General features: G+C 33.6%; 1 protein-coding gene across 4 annotated transcripts in view; it reads left to right on the top strand.

Annotated features, from left to right (window-relative positions):
• The window catches only part of LOC140435042 (ATPase family AAA domain-containing protein 2-like), a 91408-nt gene that overhangs the window by 39186 nt on the left and 26882 nt on the right, over positions 1–25340 (top strand). For all 4 annotated transcript variants that reach the window (XM_072523729.1, XM_072523726.1, XM_072523728.1 and 1 more), the window contains 7 exons: positions 658–848; positions 1039–1272; positions 2938–3015; positions 15746–15887; positions 20941–21188; positions 21293–21441; positions 21591–21839. In XM_072523729.1, coding sequence (XP_072379830.1) covers positions 658–848; positions 1039–1272; positions 2938–3015; positions 15746–15887; positions 20941–21188; positions 21293–21441; positions 21591–21839 — 1291 coding nt within the window. The remainder of the gene's footprint in view (positions 1–657; positions 849–1038; positions 1273–2937; positions 3016–15745; positions 15888–20940; positions 21189–21292; positions 21442–21590; positions 21840–25340) is intronic.

Raw genomic sequence — 25340 nt, forward strand, 5'->3', positions numbered from 1 at the left:
AGGTTCAGAACAATATTCATTTCATCCTTTGTTACAAAGGCAGATGCTAGACAACCTTCCGTCTTAGATCAATCGATGAATAACTGTTTGCAGGAGGAGGATTAAGTACTTGATGTAAGCGAATCTTATGGAATAAAACTCAATTACATAAAAAAAGCATATTCCTACGGCCAGTAAAAATAGAGCGATCCACATTTGGAATTATTTTGCAAAATAAAATCACAAATGAAGAATTAAGAAAAACTAAGGTGGGCGGCGTCGTAGAGAGAATTTCTAGACAAAAATGAAGGTGAACAGGATCTTTACCTTGAATAAAGGACAATCGATAGACCTAAGTTTAATAGAATGGAAACTACGTAATTAAATATCAGGCGCAAAAACTGGATATCAGCGGCGCAGGGCAGATGGTTGGAAGCCTATGTTTAGTATTGCAATACTGATTTTTCTCAGTCCTTTATCTTTTTTCCCGTTTTCCAATTTAGTTTTCTATTTTATGTTTTTCCTTCTCTGTATTTTTTTCACATGGGAAACATGTCATTTTAGAACATGCTGCACTTATAAAAACGTATAAAACTTTTTTTAGCTGATTAATTTCTAATTCGGAGATATCTTTTTTAATGTGTTTTAGATAAAATGATAATTATTTTTGTGTTACAGAATAGTAGCAACCAGGAGGACATCGAACGACAAAGAAAACAAAAAAGCAGAAAATGTTGAAAATAGATTCATGGGCAGGTTAAGAAGATCGAAAACTATGAATTATGGCGAAGATAATGACACAGAGGAACCACACGAAGAAGATAAAAAACCAGTGATAAAAGAAGAACCAAACGTTAATGGAAATATTAGTAATATATTTTTTTAATTTATTGTTTTTATATTTGTCAGATTGCGTGCGATATTCTCATTTTTTTTATTTTAGTAACCGTAAAAATAAAAAATAATTATTGATCAATAGAAGATTTTAAAAATTGAGTACGTTTTTGAAATTAATTCGACAAAAAAGTTGTATTCATTAATTTAATGCAAATGTTGTAGCGGAGGATGAAAAACCAGCTAATGGTAAAACTGAACAATCTTCGGATAGTGAAGAGGGGGATGAGGAGGAGGAAGAAGAAGAAGAGAGGGAAACAAGCCAGATAGAACCAGCCCCTAGACTTAGGACTACCAGAACTCGATCCAGTAGAAATAATAATTTAATACTTAATTCCAATTATCCTTCAAGGAGACGTAATGTAAGGCAAGTCAGATCTTCGCCAGTGGGTGCAATAGGTAAATATCTTTCTCTAGTCGTAATATTATAAATGTCTGTAATACAAAGCCATCACTATTAGTATATTCGCCTTTACTTAACACATTTGATGCCGCACCATAATCTGGGGTTTTTCAATGCGCGCCAACCGCTTCATCGGTGTCTGGTAAAATTAAAATTTTATTTAGAGAATTTAGTCAGGTAATGTCGATATTTTGCGCATTAAAACAAATAAAATTCGCTATATTTTATTCCTAAAACTAAAATTGATTTTATTATTAAATGTAAACAAAAATTTTATATAACTTGGAACAAAAAATTATATTTCACTTATGAACAAAAATACAGAAAAAAGGAACTTATATCTAGCAAAAAACGTTCACATGGCTTCTTATTCTCAAATATCGTCTTTATTTTCTTTATGAAATACTGGAAAACGTTCTAGGCACAGTGCAGGTTGCTCAGTACATTCAGAACAGTAATATGTTGCATCCTTACGTTTCCTTACGTTTACTCTTGTAACACAGTTTACATTGTCTTTGTATAGACTTTTACTGCCTTCTTTTTTTATTAAATTTAGGCGTATATACAGAATGTGTAGATTTATTTATTTTACTTGATCTCTTTGCATCACTGTTGTGGGACAATAAGTAATAAATAATTTTTAGGCGATAGTCGTACAGTGACATTCTTTTGTGAAGAATATTTGTTATATAACAAATAAGAATTTAGTAAAATTAGCTGGAATGTTTGAATCCCAGAATCCCAAATTTTTGATTCCATCGCAAGGTTTTACGTTCACATGGGTAATAGGATAATATCTGATCGGTTATATCCTCCACTCATTGTATTCCAAGATGGACCTATAGATTGTCTCAAAGTGACTAGTCTGTACAGGGTAAATGCACAACATCGATGCCATACTTCTTTGCAAACTTGTATTAAAATAAACGTCACTTCTTACTACTTAGCCTAATCCATCTCTTGTGTTGAGGGTAGCTTAAGTACTAATGCCCACTAACGACACTGCCTGGTTTCCTTCTGTCAGTGGTTCTAAAACATAAATAATATTTGCTACAACATACTTGGGTGAAATTAAAATAAAATAGAAATTAAGAAATGCTTTTATTTATGTCACAGCATTTAATCTACCTATGTAAAATCCACATATGCCTTTAAACAGTCGTCGAAGTGACGTATTTTTGATACTTAATTACAGGACTACTCGTTCAAGACGAGTTTTGGTGACACCAATACTTGAATGAGAATACATCCATTCTTACGCTGACGCAAGATAGTACACGTACGATGAGATTTTGTAACTACATAATTCCGCGACCAACTTTAAACTCGACCCGCCTTGATAACCATTTCCGTACGAGCCAAAGTAATACTACCAACACTTTTTCGTCCGCCGCGAGACCCATTGTTACTTCTAAGCACAGAGCACAGCGCTCGTTACACAACTGACAATGCATCATAGATTCTTTATATTTTGGCGCATACCGTATATTTACACCACAATACTTCATTTACATCTTTTAAAACTTCTTGAAAACAACTTCTGATAAATATTGAAGAAAAAATAACGAAAGCAATGTTCGCTGATGTCGTAGAATAGGAAAGTAGGCTTACTGGAAAGTATTTGCATTTACAAAAAAAATTACGCTATGTTTATCTTTTAGATACCAGTTCAGAATCCGAAGAAGAAGGAAGAAAATATTTACTAAGGGACAGAAGACCCAAACAGGCTCCCAAAGCAAGTAAGTTGATTTGTTTATAATTATTACAAATTTTGGAATTGCATTAAAGACAACTCCATGCATTTATTTTTCAATCCCTGATGATGCTTTGTCCATCAGAAACAAATGTACTAATAACATTTTGTAATATATTTAATTTATTTATTGCAACATCATATTTCTACAAATTTATACGAAATTTCTTTACGCAGTTTAAATTACTTCTCTTGTCTATGGTTTAAAACCCCTCGTTTTAAGTTTTTTATCCATACGTTTATGCCAACGTTACAGGAAACGCTACTGTGCCCAATTTAATGAGTTCAGAAAACAAAAATTACGACAAGATTTTTAAATTATTCTAGACTCCCATGCTTTCACGGCGTTTCTAGACTGAAACGTTTCATATTTTCGCAAGTTATAAAGGGATCGGTGGAAAAACAACAAGTAAAAAACTATGTACCATTAGCATTACCTAAAAAACATAAGACAAGTATGAAAGAACCTTATGAATAAAACAGCAGTTTTTTTCTATGGTTTGTGAGGTCTTTTCAAGGCATGTCGATATTACGATATTACAATTGTAACGATATTATTTTGCCTACCTTAGGGTAATATTATGGGGGTAGAAAATTGGGGACAGAAACTATGGGGGCGAAGATAGGGCAAGCAAAATAAACGCTACTATGCGAACGGCACTCAGGGGGTTGCTGGAGAGCTGGGGTCGTGGGTAAGTAAAAGACAAGGGGTCGGATTGGGGCAGCTACAAAAAAAATGAAATAAAGGGGTACTTACATAAATATCCTGGACAAATGGCGAATAAAGAAAAGAAGAAATACCTCTAGCTATTTAAATGGGACGCCGCTTCGAGAAAACTTCCTGCTGGAGGAAAGAAAGTTCCTTCCTAAAATAAAGAAACACAAACAGGTTAGGAGATTTTTCTAAAATAAATAAAAAAAATGGATCAGAGAAACAAATCAAACGTTTATTTTTGTCTCATACAAACAGTTATCAAACATATAAATGGCACAAAAAATATACTATATAAATAGTTGCCAAATACAGAATAAAAAAACTTACATGTGTTGCCTGTTTACAAAGGAGATTGCTACAAAATTCTTCGAAATGGTTCCTAGGTTATCTTATTAATATGGCTAAATTAAAAATTAAAGATATCCTTGTTCATGAAAATATATAAGATTTAACTTTTTCTATAAAACATCTTTCTATACAAGCAAATTAAAAATTGTCACAACAAAAAAACAAATGAAACCTAGCTCTCAGATGTCACATTTAATTTTGATGACAAAGAACAAATATATTGACAGCATAACCATACATATTACAATTTTTAAATTGTTATGAAAGCAATTATTACTTTAGCAAAAAAATGTCTGTCTTTACTTTAAAACTAATATACTGAATGTTACCTTATAATTCACATTTTTTACACTTAACTTTGAAACTTGCTAGACATCTATGGGAAAGTTACTTGGACAAATTCTCAACGGGAAAGAAGGAAGACGATTTCTATAACCTGGAACGAGGTTGGGGCAAACAAACGACAAACGAAGCTGGTGGCACACGCTATGTACTGATTTAAAATTTTACCATGTTCTGGTATACTACACAAATCCTCATACTATTCAAGTGGTTACTCTTTTATAAATCTGTCATATTACAGAGAGTAGATTTCCACTTTTTACCGGTCTTGAAACTTAACTCATTACACACAATTACCGGCTATGTTCAACTCGAGCTGCCCTATACAACCTGCCTGCTTCATTGGAGTTGCAATTTATGTAAAAGAAAATCTTATGTATTCCTCTCTTAATATAAATGAATATAATGTAGAGCAAAGTTCTGAGTTTTGTGCAATTTATCTACCTTCAATAAAAACCAATATTTTAACTGTATACAGATCGGGTAAGGGTGACTTTGACTTATTTTTGGTGAATTTTGAAAATGTCATAACATCCTTGCTTAGTAAAGCAGACAAACTTATCATACTTGGTGATTTTAATATAAATTTTAAACTTGAATCAGAACCTTTTTTTGATATTCAAAATCTATTAACATCTTTTGGTTTAAAAACAACTATAAACGATTATACTAGAATCACATCCCAGTCCAGTAGTTGCATCGACAACATTATGACAAATTTTTCTGAAACTATCTACAGAGTGGGCGTATTTGAACCTTGTTTTTCTGACCATCGAGCTCAGTTTTTATTTATTGACTCTGAGCATAAAGTTGTTGACACTTATCAAACATTTCAGCGGTTTATTACTTCTTCTGGTTTACAGAAGCTTAAACGTGCGCTAGCTAGTACAAATATGGACTTTTTCTGTGATATTAATAATGATCCAGTCTTTCTTACCGAAACTTATAACAATTTAATATTAAAGCATTTTACAAATGGCTGAAAAAACACCTGTGCAATGGTTTAATAACGAATTAAGGTCTTACAGATCCAATCTTTCTCTTGTTAAACACATTGCAGATGCCACTAAGGATCCCGATTTGTTCAAAGTATATAAACAACAAAAAGTTGAATATAATCGGCAATTAAAAATTGCTAAAAAGTCAGCTTACTGTAATTTTATTACTAATTCCAATAATAAACCTAGAGACTGCTGGAAAATAGTAAATTTTGAAAGAAACTACACAAGATCCAGTTCTGTACAACCTGATCTACCTCCAGACGAAATGAATCAATTTTTTACTACAATTGCAGAGAATATAATTACATCTCTTCCCAGTATTAACGTCGATGTCCTCGTCAATTACAGAAATTATCCTTCTCCGAGCAAGTCTTTTTTTTCGTCCCGTTCTGGAAGAAGAGGTCTCTCAAATAATAAAGTCTCTTAGTAATTCTAATTGTAGGGACGTTCACGAAATTAATAGCAAAATTTTAAAAGAAACTTACCAAATAATTTTAACACCTTTCACTCATCTTATTAATTTAATTCTATCAACTGGAGTATTTCCAGAAATACTAAAATACTCAAAAGTACTACCAATCTACAAAAAAGGTGATTCCTCAAAAACTGACAATTACAGACCCATAAGCATTGTTTCTACCTTTGGGAAAGTGATTGAAAAAGTTATCAAACAACAATTTTATTCCTATTTTGAGTCAAATAATTACTTTAGCAACTCACAATATGGATTCAGAAGTGCTTGTTCTACTACGAACGCGGCATTTAATGTTGTGAGCGAGGTGATTGAGGGGCTTGAACGCGGCAATCGCATCTATAAATTACTATGGAATCTGAGGTATCCCTCTTAAGCTTATAACTTCTTATCTATGTGGTAGACACCAGGCGGTAGTGTCTAAAGGTCATCTCTCCGATTTTCTATCAGTAAAACATGGAGTCCCACAAGGTTCGGTCTTAGGACCTCTTTTGTTTATTATTTATGTCAACGATCTGCCTAAATTCATATCTCCGTACAAAACCATACAATTCGCAAATGATACGACATACGTTATATCAGGAAAAAATAATGATGATTTAAAAATGTCTCATGAGGAAGTTTCTACTAAATCTAGCTCATGGTTTGCTGCAAACAAACTAAAACTTAACTCTGATAAAACGCAAAATTTGGTTATATCTGCAAGTAATTTACACAATTATCTAGTTAACAAAGAGACTATTAAACTATTGGGAATAACCATAGATAATCGACTTAACTGGTCGGCTCATATCTCACAACTTAAGAAAAAACTATCAAGTTCATTATTTGTTATTCGCCAACTAGCAAGGGTTGTCAACTTTGAAACATTAAAAATGACATATTTTTCCTTATTTCACTCTCATCTAAACTATGGTGTAATTATATGGGGCAATTCAACAAATGCACTTCAAATTTTTAGAATGCAAAAGAAAGCTATCAGGATGTTAGCAGGGGTTAGTTATCTAGAACACTGCCGACCTTTCTTTATAAAATTCAAAATTATGCCGCTACCTACTCTGTTGATATTTCAAGTTTTAACTGAAATTCACAGAAAACGTGCTCATTTAATAAAGCAGTCTGATGTCCATGTTCACAATACGCGAAACTGTCACTACCTACGAACAAATCGCTGTAGATTAAGTCTTTCAGAAAAAAATAGTCTTAATTATAATTATTACAATATTTTACCAAAAAGTATAAAACAGCTAAGCTGTAATAGTTTCGATAAAGTTATAAAAAAATATCTTCTAAAACATTGTTTCTACTGCTCAGAAGAATATATGACTCATGCAGAACATCGACTGAACTGCTTACCGTAACTTTGCCATAAATGTTTTTCTGTTTATTATATGCTCTTGTTTGTATATTATTATTTAAGTTACGTTTTATATTCGTTTTTTTTAATACTATGTATGTTCTTTTTGACTTGCTACAAACAATATTTCTTTGACCGTGGTGAGAAAGCACGTAAGTCATTTTGCCTAGTTTTGCAGTAGAAGCGATTTAATATTCACCGGTTACCTCTAAATCCGTTTTATAGCCCAAAATTACGTGTTACTTACTTTATTTGGTTTTAATTGTTGTTTTTATAATTATCTATATAAATGTCTTATACTAATATAGACTATTCCCCAAATTTTCCACCACCCATGAAATTAATAATATGTCAAAAATGAAATTCGTGACTTATGTCATTTGATCCTAAGTGTGTCCATGACTTATGTGTTATTGCACTTACAGAAAATGGTTATGAAAATAATATTATTAAACAAAGTATTTTTTATTTGTTATAAAAAAGGAAGTTTGATAAAAAAAAATAAATCTAAAAAAAAGAATGAACCACTTAAACATAATAACTATTTAATCAATATCTTCGTCGATACCTGAATAGTCCAGCAACGCTGTTTCGATCGATGAAAGATTTTCATAGAACCCATGAAAAGTTGTAGGGGTTAAGGGAAGCAAATCAAGAAGATCCTTCTTTTTTTCTTTATTTATTGGCACATCCGCCTTATATTTCAACGGGGGAACTAAATTTCCCAACCCATTTCGTCTAATAAAAGAAATTTCCTTAAATGGCTTCTCTGCATTTAAGGATTTTTTGAAAAATATTTTCCATTATCCCATTTTATATAATTTAGCCATTGCACGTCATGCCAGCGAAAAGGACCGATCGTCTTGATCGTCTTTTTTCCTAGACACCAATGGCCCCTTTTACTTGTCGTATTTATGGCAAATATCCGTTTGAGGTAAACGACAGATTCAATTTATGAAATTTAGATCTATAATATGGATACGACACAAAGTTTTGGTATGATTCCTTCTACAGGGAATACATTGCTTCTAGGGTCAAATATGATGGTAGAAATCTTTTATTTGTTTGGACGCGTGAGTAGTGGCTTTCGTAACTCAGGAAACTCAAAATATGCTTATCGAGTTCTTCTAATTTTTCTTCAGACCACTTGTTTGGTGGAATATTCTTTCATTGTGCAGAATCAGTCTTTGTTTCCGCAGGTTATGCTCTTTTTATTAAAGCGATAACTTTTATGAAATTGTCTGTTTCATTGAAAGTCAAAAGAAAGCATTTACGGCAAACAGAAATATGGCTACCATTTATTCATAAAAAATATTTGTAGGTTTTGAGGCGAAATTTTTCTTTGTCTGGATCGTCTGTATGAGGCCTCTGCGATTTTTTGTCATGTATTGTGAAAAGACTGGCTATATAAGCTACTCTCTTGTCGTAACTGCCCAAACTCCAATATTCAGGAAAAATTTCTTTCAGCTGATTTTCAGTGATTTTTGTTTTGCACTTTGCTCGGCATAGTGGCAGAGGTTGAAATGGTCTTTCTGGAATTATTTTACCATTTTTTGTAATATTTGACTTCCCGAATTACTTTTTTTTTTCGTAATTATCTAGCCTTTCTTGTGTCCGGTGGTTTTTGCAGCTTTTGACGTGATTTTTACGCTCTAAGTAAAATTGCTTATAGTATTATTTTGTCATCAAAACAGAATTGCTTTTAGGAATGTATCTGCTATCAACTCATCATCAACAGACACTTTAAACAAAAAACTTCTGGACATGTGTTATTCGCAATATCAAACCAAACTGAACTGTTTTGGGCTAAATTATTTTCTGCATGTAATGTTTCATTAGCGCCTAGTAACATAAGTCACCGACGGGACAACAAGAGACAGCAAGTTCCAACTGGCTCTCTTCACATAAGTCGACTTAAGTGTTTATTCACAAACTCAAGTCGGTATTTTCTCAGTATGGTTATTATGCACACTTCGCAATAACAGCTGTAAAAATGCATAGTAGACTAAAGTGCTTAGAGCCGATGATAGTATTACAAATCACCTACACATTTTTATCAAAAAAAAAAAATTCGGAAAATTTGACTTATGTGCTTACTCACCTCAGTCACAGATTTGTATTGTTATGTAGTTAAATAAATACTCTACTCTATTCGTTGCTCTTCTCAACCTAACTTGAATTCCTCTCTTGACCTAAATCTAATACTGGTGTGGGCGACCCTTCTTATGTACATAACATAAATTTCTTGTTTTTAAAACAGGCCTCAATTATGTTACAAAGCGACCTTCAAACAAACTACTTCCAAATATGAAGAAATAACACGCATTATGTTGATTTTTCTACCTCACAATGTATTCAGAGATTTGGGGGATTTGAATGTAAATAAAGACAAAAAAAACTTGAAAACTGGATACAAAACTTGTTATATTATCGATCGTTTTTACATTCCCTTTTAAAAGACAAACGCAGATTTCCTGGTAATTTTTAATGCGTACTAACGAGATAAACAAAATAGGGGCGGGCTACAAAACTTTATACAGAATTTATATTATTATATAGATATTAAATATTATATATAGACACAAATTTAAAAACGCTACAAGTGATGTTGGGTATAGACAAGATTTATATTATTCTGCCGTACATGTGCCTTTCTGTGCCCTACTCGATTATCATCATCATCACTGGCTCGACAACCCTTTTTGGGTCTTGGCCTGTTCTAGGATTCTTCTCCATTCCGATCTGTTTCGTGCTTTTTTTCTCCAGTTTTTTATTTTTAAGGTTGTTATATCATTTTCTATTTGTTCTAAGTATCTCAGTTTCGGTCTTCCTCTTGTTCTTTTTCCTACTGGCATCTGTTTGAATATTTTGTTTGGTATTTCGCCTTCTTCCATTCTTTCTACATGTCCTATCCAACGCAGCCGTCCTATTTTGATGAATGTTACAATATCCGGATCCTGGTATATTTTGTATAGTTCAGAGTTGTATCGTCTTCGCCATATTCCGTTTTCTTTTGTGCCCTTATATATGTGTCGCAAGATTTTTCTTTCGAAGGTGGCTAACAACGTTTCCTCTCTTTTAGTAAGTGTCCAGGTTTCTGAGCCATATGTGAGTACCGGTCTTATTAGGATTTTATATATTTGGCATTTTGTCTTTCTTGCGACGTTATCTGATCTTAGGTGTCTAATTAAGCCATGGTAACATTTATTTGCAATAAATATTCGCCTCTTCACTTCCTCCGTAACGTTATTATCAGACGTGACTAGGGATCCCAAGTATATAAAGTTTTTTTACCTCCTCTATGTTGTATTCTCCTATTGTTATATTTTGTGGCTGCCTTATTTCTGCCCTACTCGATTATATTCTTTCCAAAAATCTGCGGAATAGTCCCCCCTTTCATTTCTATTTCTCAGTCCAAAATCACCAATAATGTTATTTTGTCCACCTTTTCCTATCTTAACATTAAGATCACTTATCAGAATGGTGAGATCTCTAGTATTGAGTTGGTCAGTAACAGTTTTTACATCTGCATAGAACTTTTCAAGTTCTTCCAGTTCACTTCCCGCTGTCGCTGCATACATTTATAATAAATTTATGTTTCTGGGTTTCGCATTCAACTGAATCATTATAACTCGTTCATACAATGCTAACCTCCCTTGAGACATGTACAGCAAATTTAAAAAGCTAATGAGAATATTTCATTAGAAGTAAAAGCACAAATCTTGTATGTGGATAACACCATTGTATCAACTAGCATCCGAAATGGTCAGAGTAGTGATAACCAAAGTAAAAAGACTACTGTCGATTATGATCTGCAGCTAAAGGGACAAAAAAGAAAGATTAAAATAATATAAATAACTTCGAAGGATTTTGGTTTCTAAAGCATCCAGTATATTCTATTTTTTTGATCCTTTTTTAAACAATTTATCCGCAGTTTCAACTTTCTTACCTTTCTGTCGCGATCAAGCACGGATAAGTTTAAAAATTGATCGCAATTTTGTAAATAGTGATTGCCTCAGCATATGATGCATGATCGGCTATCAGTCGAATTGTCAATTGTGAGAAAACCCCTAGAACTTTTTGGTTTCTCCGTCTGATTTCTTAATCATTTCAAACGTATCAGTCATAGCATTTAAAAAAGATTTTATATTGTTAAATTTCGGTTCATTTAAATCAGCTTTCACATTTTCACATTCCCTTAAAGTAACACTGTCCAATTTGGAGGTTATTAAGTAAAGTAAAAGTGTGTCCTAGTGCGAGAAAGGTTGGTTTAACTGATGAAGAGATCTAATATTTTTAGAAAAATCGTCAATAAGTGTTCTTAAACCACTTGCAGATTCTTTACTTACCGATTCGCTAATAAATAATGCCTTAACATGATTTACCAGTATGAATTAATAATTTTTTATTATCATATTGTTCTAGCAATGCATTCCAAGCAACACAATAATTTGCAGAATATATTTCAAGACGTTTAGTTACCAAAGAAGCATCGCCTTCTAAAGATGCTCTTAAATAATGCAATTTTTGTACGTCAGTTACTAAATCATTCTCTTGAATTAACGACTTAAATACGTCCCTGAATTAAAGCTAGTTTGGTACAAGCCATAATTTAGGTAAATTAATTGTTGTATTTAAAGCTACACCTGTATTTGCAGCCTCAACATTTAAACTTCGATTGCTATGAGAACTGTCATGATTATCTTTGTTTACTTAAAAATTCTTTTGCAATGGAGACCTTATCATAAATTTCATCATCGAATTTGTTTCGTACTTCGAATTCGTCCTTTAGTAATTCCTCGTCAACCATAGATTCAATTGTCCCTTGTATATAATTGAATTCTCTCTTTATTTCATTTAACACGTTCATTGCCGGTAACGCGCTGGCCTGTCGCTACATGACTTTAGCTAGACACCGACGACGCTCTCGCGCGTTCAGACTTTTATTGATTATGATCTTGGATTATTTCACTGGCGCTAGAACAGGGCCTTATATATTTCAAAGGAAAGTAACTAGAGGTTTAGATTCTCTAATTTTGTTCTTGGAATTTCGACTTACGACTTTTTGTCCTGATAGAATGTCTATATTGTTTGGCTTTGTAATAATTGTTAATATTAGTAACAGTAGAGAAGATCGGCGCGTGACCGGCAAGCTTGGAAGCATAGTTTTGTGGAGTCCAAGGCTCGATTTGGGCTCCAGCGCCATTGGAAGGAGGAGTTACTAGTACAATTTTCCGATAATAATCCAGTTCACTTTTTTCTAATGCTACTTAGTGGGCGCTCACAACGAGGCGCCGACTCTCGCTCCGACCATAGGATCGTACCATATTGTCGATCGCCAGGTAAAATAAATGCATTATTTTAAATACGAGCGTTCGTGTTTAAAAATATGTGATAAGACTAGCAAGTATGCTCAGTACGTTTTCTTGTTTAGTGCACAAGCGGCATATTCTAAAATGTTCGCTTTGAAAATTTTGACTCTCGAAGAACTGCTAGGTCTTTTTAGGATTTTTTTACATATGGGTCACATTTTATTGCCTAGGATTAAGAATTATTGGAAAAATAAAGATACTGTTTTTGTTAATGCAATTTTTTCCACTTTTATGGGCCACAATGCGATGTTTGCATTTTAGTTTAAATCTACAAGATGGAGAACAAGTACCTGAAGACAAAATATATAAAATTAGATTAATGATAAACTTTTTCAATAATACAATGGAAGAAGTGTCATCTGCAGTTAATTATTATTCCTTCACTTTGATATAGTAATGCTTCTTCAAAAATGGCTTCCCTATATACATTAACCCTCCATTCCACGGGTGACTTTCTTGTGACACAAATACACGGGTGGGGTCTATCAGGACCAAATTTAAAACAATATTCTTATTAAAAAAAATTTTTTTTTTCAATATTTTTAAGGAAACTTACTGATGTAACGTTGTACTACCTAAATGTACATATAATATGTCTATCAATACATATTTTTATAGTTTACTGCGAAATAACTAACACCATTATTTTTTTACAAGAGTTTATTAAAAAAATCATGAACGGCAAAATACAAAAGAAAAATATAAAAGAAGACAATATTATTATTCTATATACTTACAGTAATACAAGTAAAAAGGATACATCCAAAATTACAATTAGAAACAGAAAATAGAGGGGGTTAAATTATGTAAATTTTCTTTCTACATGATCAGCACAAAATGCTTTTATATGTTCCATACATAACCAGTTTTTGTACAATTGGCAGAAATACCTAGTTTTTCTTTTTATATAATACTTATACATCCCTGTTTTCGTGGGGCTGGGTCATCCCTCGTCATTTGCTCAATTTCAGAAAATTGTGCAGCAAGTAACTGTGATGTTCTCTATATACGCATATTTAGGGCTCGTATTTTCATATTTTTCTGGACTAACGCAATTCCCAAAGACTTCCTAAAGAAACAATCGACGAGAAAACCGAAATTCTGCATTCGTATTATTGGATCTCAGTATATAATAAATGCATTTATAGCTGCAATATTAACCAAGCCATAGTACAAAACAAGAAACGCCCACCCACGGGTGGGATCTGTCAGGATACTTTTGCAGGTAGCGATTGAAGGGATTCATACAATTTCACCAAATTATGCTAAAATGTACTATTCAGTGCTATTAAAAGGTACACCAAGTCTAGGAAAAAAATACAAAAAAAAATTAAAAAAATTAAACAATTTCATTTATAGTTGTACTGATAGACCCCACCCGTGGGAAGGAGGGTTAAATAGTAATGGGGACATAATACATCCCTGCCTAACTCCTCTCCTGATTTCAATTTCTGGACTGGGTTCGTTATCTATTACGATTTGTGCTCTTTGATTTCAGTAGAGGTTTGTTATTATTCGTAAGTCCCTATTTTCTATGTTTTTTGTCTTTAGAATTTGGACTAATTTTTCTTGTCTTACTTTGTCAAATGCCTTTTCAAAATCAACGTAACAGACATGCACATCAACATTCATATCCATGCGTCTTTGAGCTAACACATTAAAAGCAAATAACGCTTCTCTGGTTCCTAGTCCGTTTCTGAACCCAAAGTGACTATCATCTATTCCTTCTTCCAGTTTTTTATTTATACGACCATGTATTATTTTCAGGAATAATTTGAGAATGTGATTTATTAGTGATATTGTCCTGTAAGCACTGCAATATTTAGTGTTTGTATTTTAGGGATAGCACAAAAGGTGGAGATTAACCATTGTTTCGGTATGTGTCCTGTTTTGTATACTGAATTAAATAAGTCTACTATAATGTCTAAGGTTTCATCATTTATGCATTTTAAGGTTTCTATAGGGATTTGCACATACTGCTTTACCATTTTTGCTGTTTTTTAATGCCGTTTTAATTTCTTCTTTTAATATCTTTAAAATCATATCCTCTTCTACTTCTATCTCTATCTGTTCTGTTCTATTGTCTTTGAACAGTTCTAAGTACTAATACACTACAGTAATACCAGTATTAATACTACACCCGAGCGCCACTGACGCTCTGGCGCATTCACCAACAGCCCTTCTTGTATATATGTGCGTTTAGTTTAAAAATACTTACTTTATTCTAACTTTTCCAAAAACAAATAAATAAACGTTTATGTATCAAAAACAGTAAGCGGCTCTTGGTGAAAACCTACCCAGAATAGATCGGCAGTTAACGTGTTAAAGGTTTAAGCCTCTCATTTCTTTTTGCATCTAAGCGTTTTTAAAGCACCTCTTTTACGGTTATATGTTGCTAAATCAGTCGTGTTGATTTAGCCACATATAATTAATTTAATTGATTAAGCAGTAATCAATCAAAAGATATCCAAACAATTTAAAAATCAACAAAAATGTTTATGTATTCAAGGTTAGATAATGAAATATTACTCACAGAGCATTCCAAGTTCGTTGCCTGTTTTCGTTGAGAGAACCTGTTCATAAAATTCCACTGGACATCATATCGATAAAAATGACGGGTTTTAAATTGTCGGGGAAAAACTTGTATTTATTCTTTAATCACTAAAATCTTCTAACCACACTCTGTGACTCTGCTACCATTATTGTTGTAAAATTAATCTGTCATGAACTTTTTTTATAAACTTTAAACTTTATTTCCAATTCGTATATACACATGAAACAAATATTAAAATAAAAATTAACGAAAGGCAATGTGTGTCTTGTTTTATCATCTATGGTAGAACCTCGACTTCTCCCCGCTGGCAGGTGCGACGGTCCAATTTTGTCACTTAGTTTCTTAGTTCGGGGATTCCAATTCCAAACAGTTTCTTTAGTTCTAATTACTGTATTCTCATTTGATAAACTAAAGAAGATACATGCAATATTACAATAATATAAAAAAATCGTGGAAATTTACATACCTTAATTAAATCGCTTTATGTCACTTGTTCTTCCTCTATTTTGTCTATTAAATATTAATCAACAATCGTTTTAACTTACTTTATTTTAGTGCAACAGTCAGTCCTGAGAACAAGGGACATAAGAACTAGAGACCTACGAACACGTGATATGAGACCAAGAATGTTTAGACCCAGAATCCGGGAAGTATCTTCCAGTTCTAGTGATTCATCTTCATCAGATGTTCGACGTGGGTATGTATAATAAATAGCTCTATAAATACTGTTTCGGAAATTTTATACACTAGACCAATATTTTTTTAATTAGCCCTTTTTAAGTAAATACAATCTGCGGTTCCCTAGGTTCGCGACAATGCGACGTGATGACGTGCACACTAAGTTATGGCGATCAATTTTATACCTCCACGTCAAATATGTTTCAAACAATATTACAAATGCTTACTGAGTCGAACACACTTATTTTTTTATTGCCCTTGATTAGATAGTTGATTCGAACGTCCGAAAAAAGTATCCTCGCGTAAAAAACATACTTAAAATACGCGCGTAAATATATAACACTGTAACTACCACCTCGGCTGAACTGTGGAGAGATCTGTAACCTAGCAAGTTTTTCGCTCGTTTGTTCGTGGGTTTGAATCCGCCCGGCACTGGACTATATCTATTAAATGGAAGAAAGAGAAATTCTGTTTCCATTGGATAGGTACTCCGAGGTACCGCAGTTGTTTGGATATAAAACGATTCTTTTTAAAGACAGTGAAGCCTTTGTATGGCTACAAGGCATTTCCTTAACACAGACACACACACACTAAACAAAAAAATTCTCAGTAGGTTATGATACATAGAGGTTTCTAAAATGTCTTATTATCCTATTCTAAAATATGCAATATCTTTTTATAGACATAGAAAACTTTTCTAGCGCACAAATTAAACTTACGTACCGTATAATTTATTCTTACAAACTTTTACCATAATCTTTCACTTCTGTACCAGCAATTATATCATCATTATTTTGGCTTTACCCTACGTGGGTCCTAGGCTCCTCAAGAATTTCTTTCCAGTCGTCCCTATCCATCGCCTTTCTCCGCCAAGCACGTATTCCCATATTTCTCATGTCTTCATCGATGTTATCAAAGAACCTTGTTCTGAGTCTTCCTCGTCTTCTCTGACCAATGGGTCTATCAAGGAGCGTTTTTCTAATTGGCTCATTTTGTTCCATCCACATTACATGCCCTATCCACCTCAGACGTCCTATCTTAATATGATTTACGATATCAGGTTCCCGGTATATTCTATAAAGTTCGAAGTTGTATAGACTTCTCCACACTCCATTGTCATTCACTGACATCCTAACATGTTTTCATTATTTTTTGTTAGAGTCCAGGTCTCTGAACCATATGTTAGGACTGGGCGTATTATTGTTTTGTAGAGTTTTATTTTTGTATTTCTCGATATAATTGTGAATTTAAGGGGGGGATTGAGCCCAAAATAGCATCTGTTGGCCGTGCAAATTCTGCGGTTTATCTCTGCTGTAGTATTATTTTCAGTGTTAAGGAGCGCACCCAGGTATATAAATTCGTTCATTGCTTCGATGACGTCGTTTTCTATAACAAGTGGTCGTGGCATTTGTGGTTGCGTGCTTATTTTCATAAACTTCGTTTTGTTGGTGTTTATTATTAAACCCATTTTTGTAGCTGATTCTTTTAATGCTACATACGCCTCCCGTACAGCGTTTTTCTTTCTCCCAATAATATCGATATCATCAGCATAGGCCAGGATTTGCACTGATTTATTATATATTGAACCAGTGGTTGTGATTTGTGACATATGTATTACTTTTTCCAGAGCCAGATTGAACATTATACAGGAGAGAGGGTTTCCCTGGCGCAGCCCTTTATTTGTTTTAAAAAGTTCAGACAGTTCTCCCTGAATTCGTACTCTACATTCAAATTTTTCAGGAGTTGTTTTTGTTAAATTTACCAACTGATTTGGTATTCCTAGCTCTTTCATTGCTTTGAACATTTCTCTTCCATTCACAGAGTCGTAGGTTGCTTTGTAGTCTATAAATATGTGATCAATGCCATAATCCAGTGTTTTTTCAAAATTTGTTTCAGGGTTGCAATCTGATGAATTGTCGATTTATCACCTTTGAAACCAGCCTAGTATTTTCCTACTATCCGTTCTGCATATGGTGCCATACGATGACATAGTACTGTAGAAAATATTTTATATGCTGCATTTAGAAGCGTAATTCCTCTGTGGTTAGAGCATTCAAAGATATCTTCTTTTTTGTGTATGGTGTAAAGTATTCCAATATTCCAATCATTCATATGTCTTTATCCATATTTCTTTTATAAGCTGCTGTAATGCCATTATGGTATCATGGCCACCTTCTTTATATAGTTCAGCCGGGAGATTATCTATTCCGGGTAATTTGTTTCTGGCTAGTTTTTTACTGCATTTTTAACTTCAGGAATCGTTGGTAATTCCTCTTCTCTCTCGTCCGTTCCCCTTAACTCATCTCTTTCGTCTTCCAGGTTTTCTTCTTCTTCATCTATATTAAGTGCTTGGTTAAAGTATTCCACCCATCTATTCAATAGATCTTTTCTTGTTGTTAATAGGTCGCGATTCTGACTTCTGCATTGTCTTGTGGTTGCCTTGAATTCTTTTCTGTTGATGTTAACTATTGAGGTTTTCTATATATTTAAGTTCCGCATTTAGGTGGTTTCGTTTTTGTCTTTTGTGTATCCTTTTTTCTTCTCTTTGTCTGGTAATTCTCTACAATTGTTCTAGTTCGTCGGGTAAGCATCTTTCTGTAGGCTTCATTTTTTTCTTTTGTTGTATTCTTGCATTCATCGTCAAACCAATGATTTCTGCGGGCACAAATTTCTGTTCCTATTTCCTCTTTCGCTGCTGCTTCAATGTCTTCCTTTATTCTGGCCCAGTAGGAGTCTATATCTGTCTGGCATTCTTCATTCACATTTTGATTCCTTAGCCCGTTGCTGATGTTTTCCATGTACCGTTCTGCAATTACGCTTTTCTCAGCTTTTGCGCATTCCATTTTTTTTGTATCCATTTTATTTTCTTTACTAGTATTTGAAATTCTAGCCCTCAATGTTGAGATCACTAGGCAATTATTTGAGTCTATATTCCAAGTTTATTTTATTCGAGTTCCAAGGCATGGAACGTCTGTTCCATGCCTTGAATCTATTAAGATGTTATCAATCTGACTTGTTGTTGTTCCATCAGGAGAGGTCCAGTTTACCTTGTATATGTTCTGGTGTTCAAAATAGATGCTAGCGACTGTTATATTGAGTGCTGCTGCTAAGTGTATCAGTCGTAATCCATTATTGCTACTGATGTTGTGTAGCCTATGTTTTCCTATCTACTACTACTTGTCGGTTTATAACGTTCTCCGCCGTTTTCCGACTTCCAATTGCCACTTAGACCGGTTGTTCCATAGATCTTCTTCTATGGCCCTCTCTCTCAGTTCTTTATTTATTCCTTCGCTCCAACTTTTTCTCGGTCTACCTAGTTTTCTCTTTCCTTCTGGTTGCCACTTTAGTATTTCTTTTGGCATTCGTTGTTCGTCCATTCTTTGTATGTGTCCGAACCAGATAAGTTGTTTTGTTGTTAGGTCATCTGTGATTGTTCGTTTGATTCCCATTATTTCTCTAATGCGTTCGTTGGTAATCCTTTCTCTTCTAGATCTTCCTGCGGCTCTTTCCAAAAATCCATTTCCGTCGCTTTCAGCGTTGACAGTGTTCTTTCTTTCAGTGGCCATACCTCACAGCTGTATAAAGTGATACTTTTACTATAGTCTCATATATCCTCTTTTTATTTTCTTTGCTGATGGATTGGTCCCATAAAATGGTGTTTAACATTGTGATGGCTTTTCTCCCTGACGTATTTCTCTCTCTTATGGCTTTGTCTAATGTTCCATCTTGTGAAATAGTGATACCTAGGTATTTGTAGTCACAGCAGTGTTTTATCGTAGTGTTATTGTCTAATATGAGATCTTTTCGTTCTGCTCCAATGCACAGGTATTCGGTTTTCTTTTTATTTACTTCTAGACTATACTCTTCAATTAATTTTCGTGCCATATAGTTTAAATCTTCATAATCTGTCATGTTGTCCTATCGTGGGCATGAAAACTCGCTCTCGTCCTATTCTTGCATTCATGTCACCTAGTATAATCTTTAATATTTATTTCCTATTTTTTGCCATCAGTTGGGGCATGTGTATTGATCAAAGTGTAATTAAAGATTTTTTCCTTTAAGCGCAAATAGCACATTCTTTGACTGTATGCTTTAAAGTCAATAATAAGGCCTTGTATCCTTCGGTTTACAATAAATCCTACCCCATATATGTGTTTTCATTGCAGCTGTAATATATGGAATGTGTTCTCTTGTCAAGAGTGCCAGTTCCCGTCCACGGCATTTCCTGCAGTGCTAAAACATCTACTTTGTATGTGTTCACTATGTCTAGTAAAGATGTGAGAGAGCTCCAGTTCGGTACAGGGTTCGGGTATTCCATGTTCCTAATCTCAGTTCCATTTTGCGTTTGCAGGGTCGACGTCGTGAGTTCCGTCCAGCTAATAGTTCCTGAGATTCCGTAACATATGTTTTTTTACAGGAATAGGTTGTCAGTCTCTAGCCCAACCCCCAACCTGGAGGGCTCGGGACTCTTCTGTTAGGTTTGCCATACCTTAGTCTGTTTTGGTTCGCGGCTGGTATTTTTATTTCCCAACTACCCACCGGTCCTATAACCGGTTAGGGCGTTCCCCCATTCACCACCTGGGGACGCGTCCGATGGGAGACAGACAACTCCCCACGGACTATTTATATTTCTACCTATGTTATCGATAATTGACTTTTTTTTTTATCAATTTTTACGTAATTTGAAATAATATCTCCTATTCTTTATTCGCATTAATTACTCCCTGACATTCAACTGAATTATTTTCAATGTAAACCTGATAAGATCCCAAAATGAATTGTTAATACAGAAATCAGGAATGTCTCCCTTTTTATTATTACTTCTTTAATATTTTTGTCAATTACATTTAAAATAACTGAAAATAACTTAAAAGTATATAACATATATTCGTGACTATAAACTGTTTATAAACAAAATTTTATTGGAATTTGTCTGTTGATTACGGTTAAAATCTTAAAAAAAAATCGCGAGGAACTTTGAAAGCGTATGAAAACTTTGTCATTTTTGACGTTTTTTTATGTTTTTTTATGTTTTACCCTTTTAAATGATGTCTTTTGTGTATGTTTTTTAGTAAGCCACCTAAAAGTCCCCATCATTCCAAAACTGAACGAATGAAATCTGGGGCTGGAGGAATTAACAAGATTGTTCCAATCAAACCGGAAACATTGGATAACAGCATAAAGTTTAACAGCATTGGCGGACTGGATAACCATATACAATGTTTAAAAGAAATGATACTTCTTCCCATGATGTACCCAGAAGTCTTTAAGCAGTTTAGCATTCAACCACCAAGAGGTGTACTCTTCCATGGGCCTCCAGGTAAGAAAACTAGCAACAATTGCCTTTCAATATCATTTATCTATGAATAATATCCAATTAAATATATATTTAATGAAATATTATTGTATAACCACTTTTTTTAGGAACTGGTAAAACATTAATTGCTAGAGCTTTAGCTAATGAATGTAGTTTTGGAAAAAGGAAGGTGTCGTTTTTCCTCAGGAAAGGTGCAGATTTATTAAGTAAATGGATTGGAGAGTCGGAGAAGCAATTACGACAGTTATTTGAGCAGGTAAATATTTATTTGAAGTTATTACATTACCCATTGTACCAATTATACACGAAAGCAATTTTTAAGGAATGAAATTTAGTTTTATACATGAAAAATATGTTAAATATATGATAAAAAAACATAAAATTAACTGTTAAAATTTGTTTTAGGCTGCCGAAATGAAACCTTCCATTATATTTTTTGATGAACTCGATGGACTGGCTCCGGTAAGATCGTCAAGGCAAGATCAAGTCCATGCAAGTATAGTATCAACTTTATTAGCGTTAATGGACGGATTAGCAGATCGAGGGGAAGTAATAGTTATAGGGGCAACGAATAGAATCGATGCTATCGATCCGGCTCTTCGTCGACCTGGCAGATTTGATAGAGAATTACTTTTTACACTGCCATCTAAAACTGTAAGTATATGTATGTTTAAATATTTTCTGCAACTTAAAACTATATCGCACCCTCAGTGCAAGACTGCAGTAAGTCAGAATAAGTAAGTTTTGAGATAAAGACGATTTTGTTTCTTTTCGTGATAATGTCGGTGAAATAAGACACAAGTTTTAAGAAAAATTAACATTTAATTATGATTTTGTATGCTTTTCAGCCTATGTTACATTAACCAAAAATAGAAATTTAAATAAAATAATATTAATGCAAAAAAATTAGGAATTTCAAAGTTACAAACACTTTTGCACGGAGAAAATTGTTAATCACTACACATTTAGTATTAGAAATTTAAAGTTACAACACTTTTGCATGGAAAATTGTAAAAAGTGTAGACACATTTTCTGTTAGTTGTTGTCCTCTTCTCGTATATCATCTTTGGCCAAAATATTTTTATAAAAACTATAATAAAAATATGCAAATCAGGCTACCTTGAGTACAGTGATTAACAAAGGGAATGAAATTCACTACCTTAGTAAAAGTTGGGAATTACGGGGGAACCATATGATAAGAAAATCGCCCCGGAAGGTTACAAGAAGATTTAATACAATTTGGTATTAAGTTTTTATAGAACAATTTTTCTGAGAATAGATATTTTTAATCTGTCAGTATTGTTAATACACAAGTTTTAAGATAACTGTATTTCCTTTCACAAGAAAAAATACTTTTTGGCTGTAAATAATTAGTCTTAATTTATGTGTTTTTAATCCAATCTAATAAATAAATGGTCGAACGACATCGCACACATTTTATGAAAAATATAATGGCACACAAAGGACATAAAACTTACATGAATATATTGGTGTCGCAAATCTTTGTTTATTGTCTCGGCCGTTAATGGATTACGTAAACACGCTGTACATTAAAATTAAACACCACAGAGATAGATATTAAAATAACAAATATCTTACTATTTTCGTGCCTTTCGTTGCTTGTCATCGAAACCATTGCAATGTTCCGTGCAAAACTGTTGTAACTCTGTTACATTAGAATTACAACAGTTTTGCACTGAACTTATGTACAAAAACGTAAAATAGTTAAACTGTTGTTGTTGTAATATTTGGCCGGTTAAGCATTTGAAAGTTACTAAAGTTTTACAGGGGATAGATATCCATGTTTACAATCGAATTCCATGATTACTTCATTTTCATAAAATTTTGAGTTACTGCAATCTTGCACTGAGGGTGCGATATTACCGTTAAGCAGTAGAATTTTGGTTAATTTTTGATTTTATAAAATGTGTCCATTTATAGACAAGTCAATTTACAAAAATATAATAATTGTTAACATTATTGTTTAAATTTTGGTAGATATTCAACTCATACCAATCAAAATTTTCTTTCACTACGAAAAACATACTAAGCACATTTTTATTCACAATGCTCGTAACAGTCAATACAACATATCGGATTTTAGGCAATCTTACAATATCCACTAGTTGTCCTTTAAGCTTCGACACGTATTCTATATTTTTTTAATATATCCAGCCTTTTTTTCATGCGGAAGTCCGTAATATTTCTGCGCATTGTACATAATGATGATCGATCCTTGCTCCATGATCCAACAACACAGACGAAAACACTTTTCAACAATTTCAGAATTCATATCCTCATGAGTGTTTCCAGTTTGTCTCCGCTTTTAAATTTTGTTTATTCTATTCCCAGAGACCTAAGGCTCTCCGATTGGGATGTTTTGAGATGTTTATAACAAAACATTTTTTCGAATATATAATTGCAACCAGCAAATTCAAACTTTATACAGGGTCGAATAAAAGATACTACTTAATGAATCAAACGGAATTTAAAATATGTGAAGTAATTTTTTTTAAAAAGGGAGTTTGAAATACAATAATTAAAATTTTATACATTTGAACCGTTACAATGAAATCAAAAGAAAACAGCGCCTGTGGCAAGCGGGACTGGGTTCTTCATCACGATAATACGTAAGCACATTTATAGAACTTTGTGCAATTGTTTTTGGCAAATCACAAGCTTACATAACTCCGCCACAACGGTCTTCATACAGTCCCGCATCTGCATCTTTTTCTTTTTGACGACATAGTCCAGTCGTCAGAGGTGTGACCTCTAAAAATCATGAAAAAGCAGAATTTTGCTGAGAATGTCAATTTTGGAACCCCAAAAAGATGCAAAAAAGTTTGTCACTCCTACTCCTGGGTTTCCCCCTAAACCCATGCGCCTCGTAGAGGGGAAAAACGGACAATATCCAATAACAAGAATCTGTACGCATCCAATACCAAGAATTTGTACGCCGTATAGATTCTTGCAAAATTCAGCTTGTTGATGCTGAATTTTGAAATGAATCACTGGCATTTTCTTCTCTGATGGCTAGAGTAGCGTCAAGATATTTGAAACGAATGCGATGATGGCACTGAAGGTCATGAGGAAAATTTAATTTCAGAACTGCTTAATTGATTTGCTACGCATTGAAAACCCTAGACAGAAACGTGTTGTTAATTCGAATGGCAGTTATTATGAAGAATCCACGAGCTGAATGATGAAAAAACCGTACTGCAGTGTTCAGGATTAGGTTATTGAGATATTCCATCAATAATAATTATGGATATCTATATTTATAACTGTTACATTCATTACATTTTTACTACCCACTACTATACATATTTTTTGCTTCTTACCAAAGAAAATATTTTTTATTTATCAAAACAGCTCTCTCTCTCTCTCTCTCGCTCTCTCTCTTCGACAATCGGCGAAAAGGGACCTTTTCGACAATCTTTCGGTCTCCATTCTCACTACATCACAGCCTATTGAAGTTAAACGAATTCTGAGAACGGTGTCTCTTTGAGTAGTTGGTAAAGTTAATGTTTGTACCTAGATCTCCATGCTCCGTGAGATGGAAGAAGCTGATTTACCATTGAAGTCCCCTTCCTAATACCTTAAGCTAGGTAACTCATGTTATGTAGCAAGGAAACGGTTTGAATTACTTGAAAGAATATTGAATAGCTACTCTCTTTAATTAAGTACTCTCTTTCATTGATTGGTATCAATGCAGATCGATTGATTTGTTTAGAGCAGCAAGTTCAAAAATAAAAATAGCCAGTATGATTGCCAACCTCCATAGGGAGACGGCACTCTAAGAAGAAGACTCTAATGATTACAAAAAATTCATCGATGAATATAAAAACTTAAACCATGCTAAATATGTATCTTTATCTCTGCACAATTCTCACTCTCTAAATAAATACTTCTTGCCCCATCACTGAGTGCTAAAAGATTCTGCTAGTACAAAACTTCACGTAGTTTTCAACGGTATTCACTTCTGTGTGCTTCCTTAATGATATTTTACTCACCTAATATCAGGTACAGCCCGATTTGTTTGATATTATTTGTCGTTTTCGACCATTTAATATCGTTTTTATCGCAGACATTGAGAAAATGTACAGACAAATTAATGTCAACTTCGAACAAACCTTTCTCCAAAATATTCTTTGG

Source organism: Diabrotica undecimpunctata, chromosome 2, assembly GCF_040954645.1.
Source record: "Diabrotica undecimpunctata isolate CICGRU chromosome 2, icDiaUnde3, whole genome shotgun sequence".
In the NCBI taxonomy this organism is placed as follows: Eukaryota; Metazoa; Arthropoda; class Insecta; order Coleoptera; family Chrysomelidae; genus Diabrotica; species Diabrotica undecimpunctata.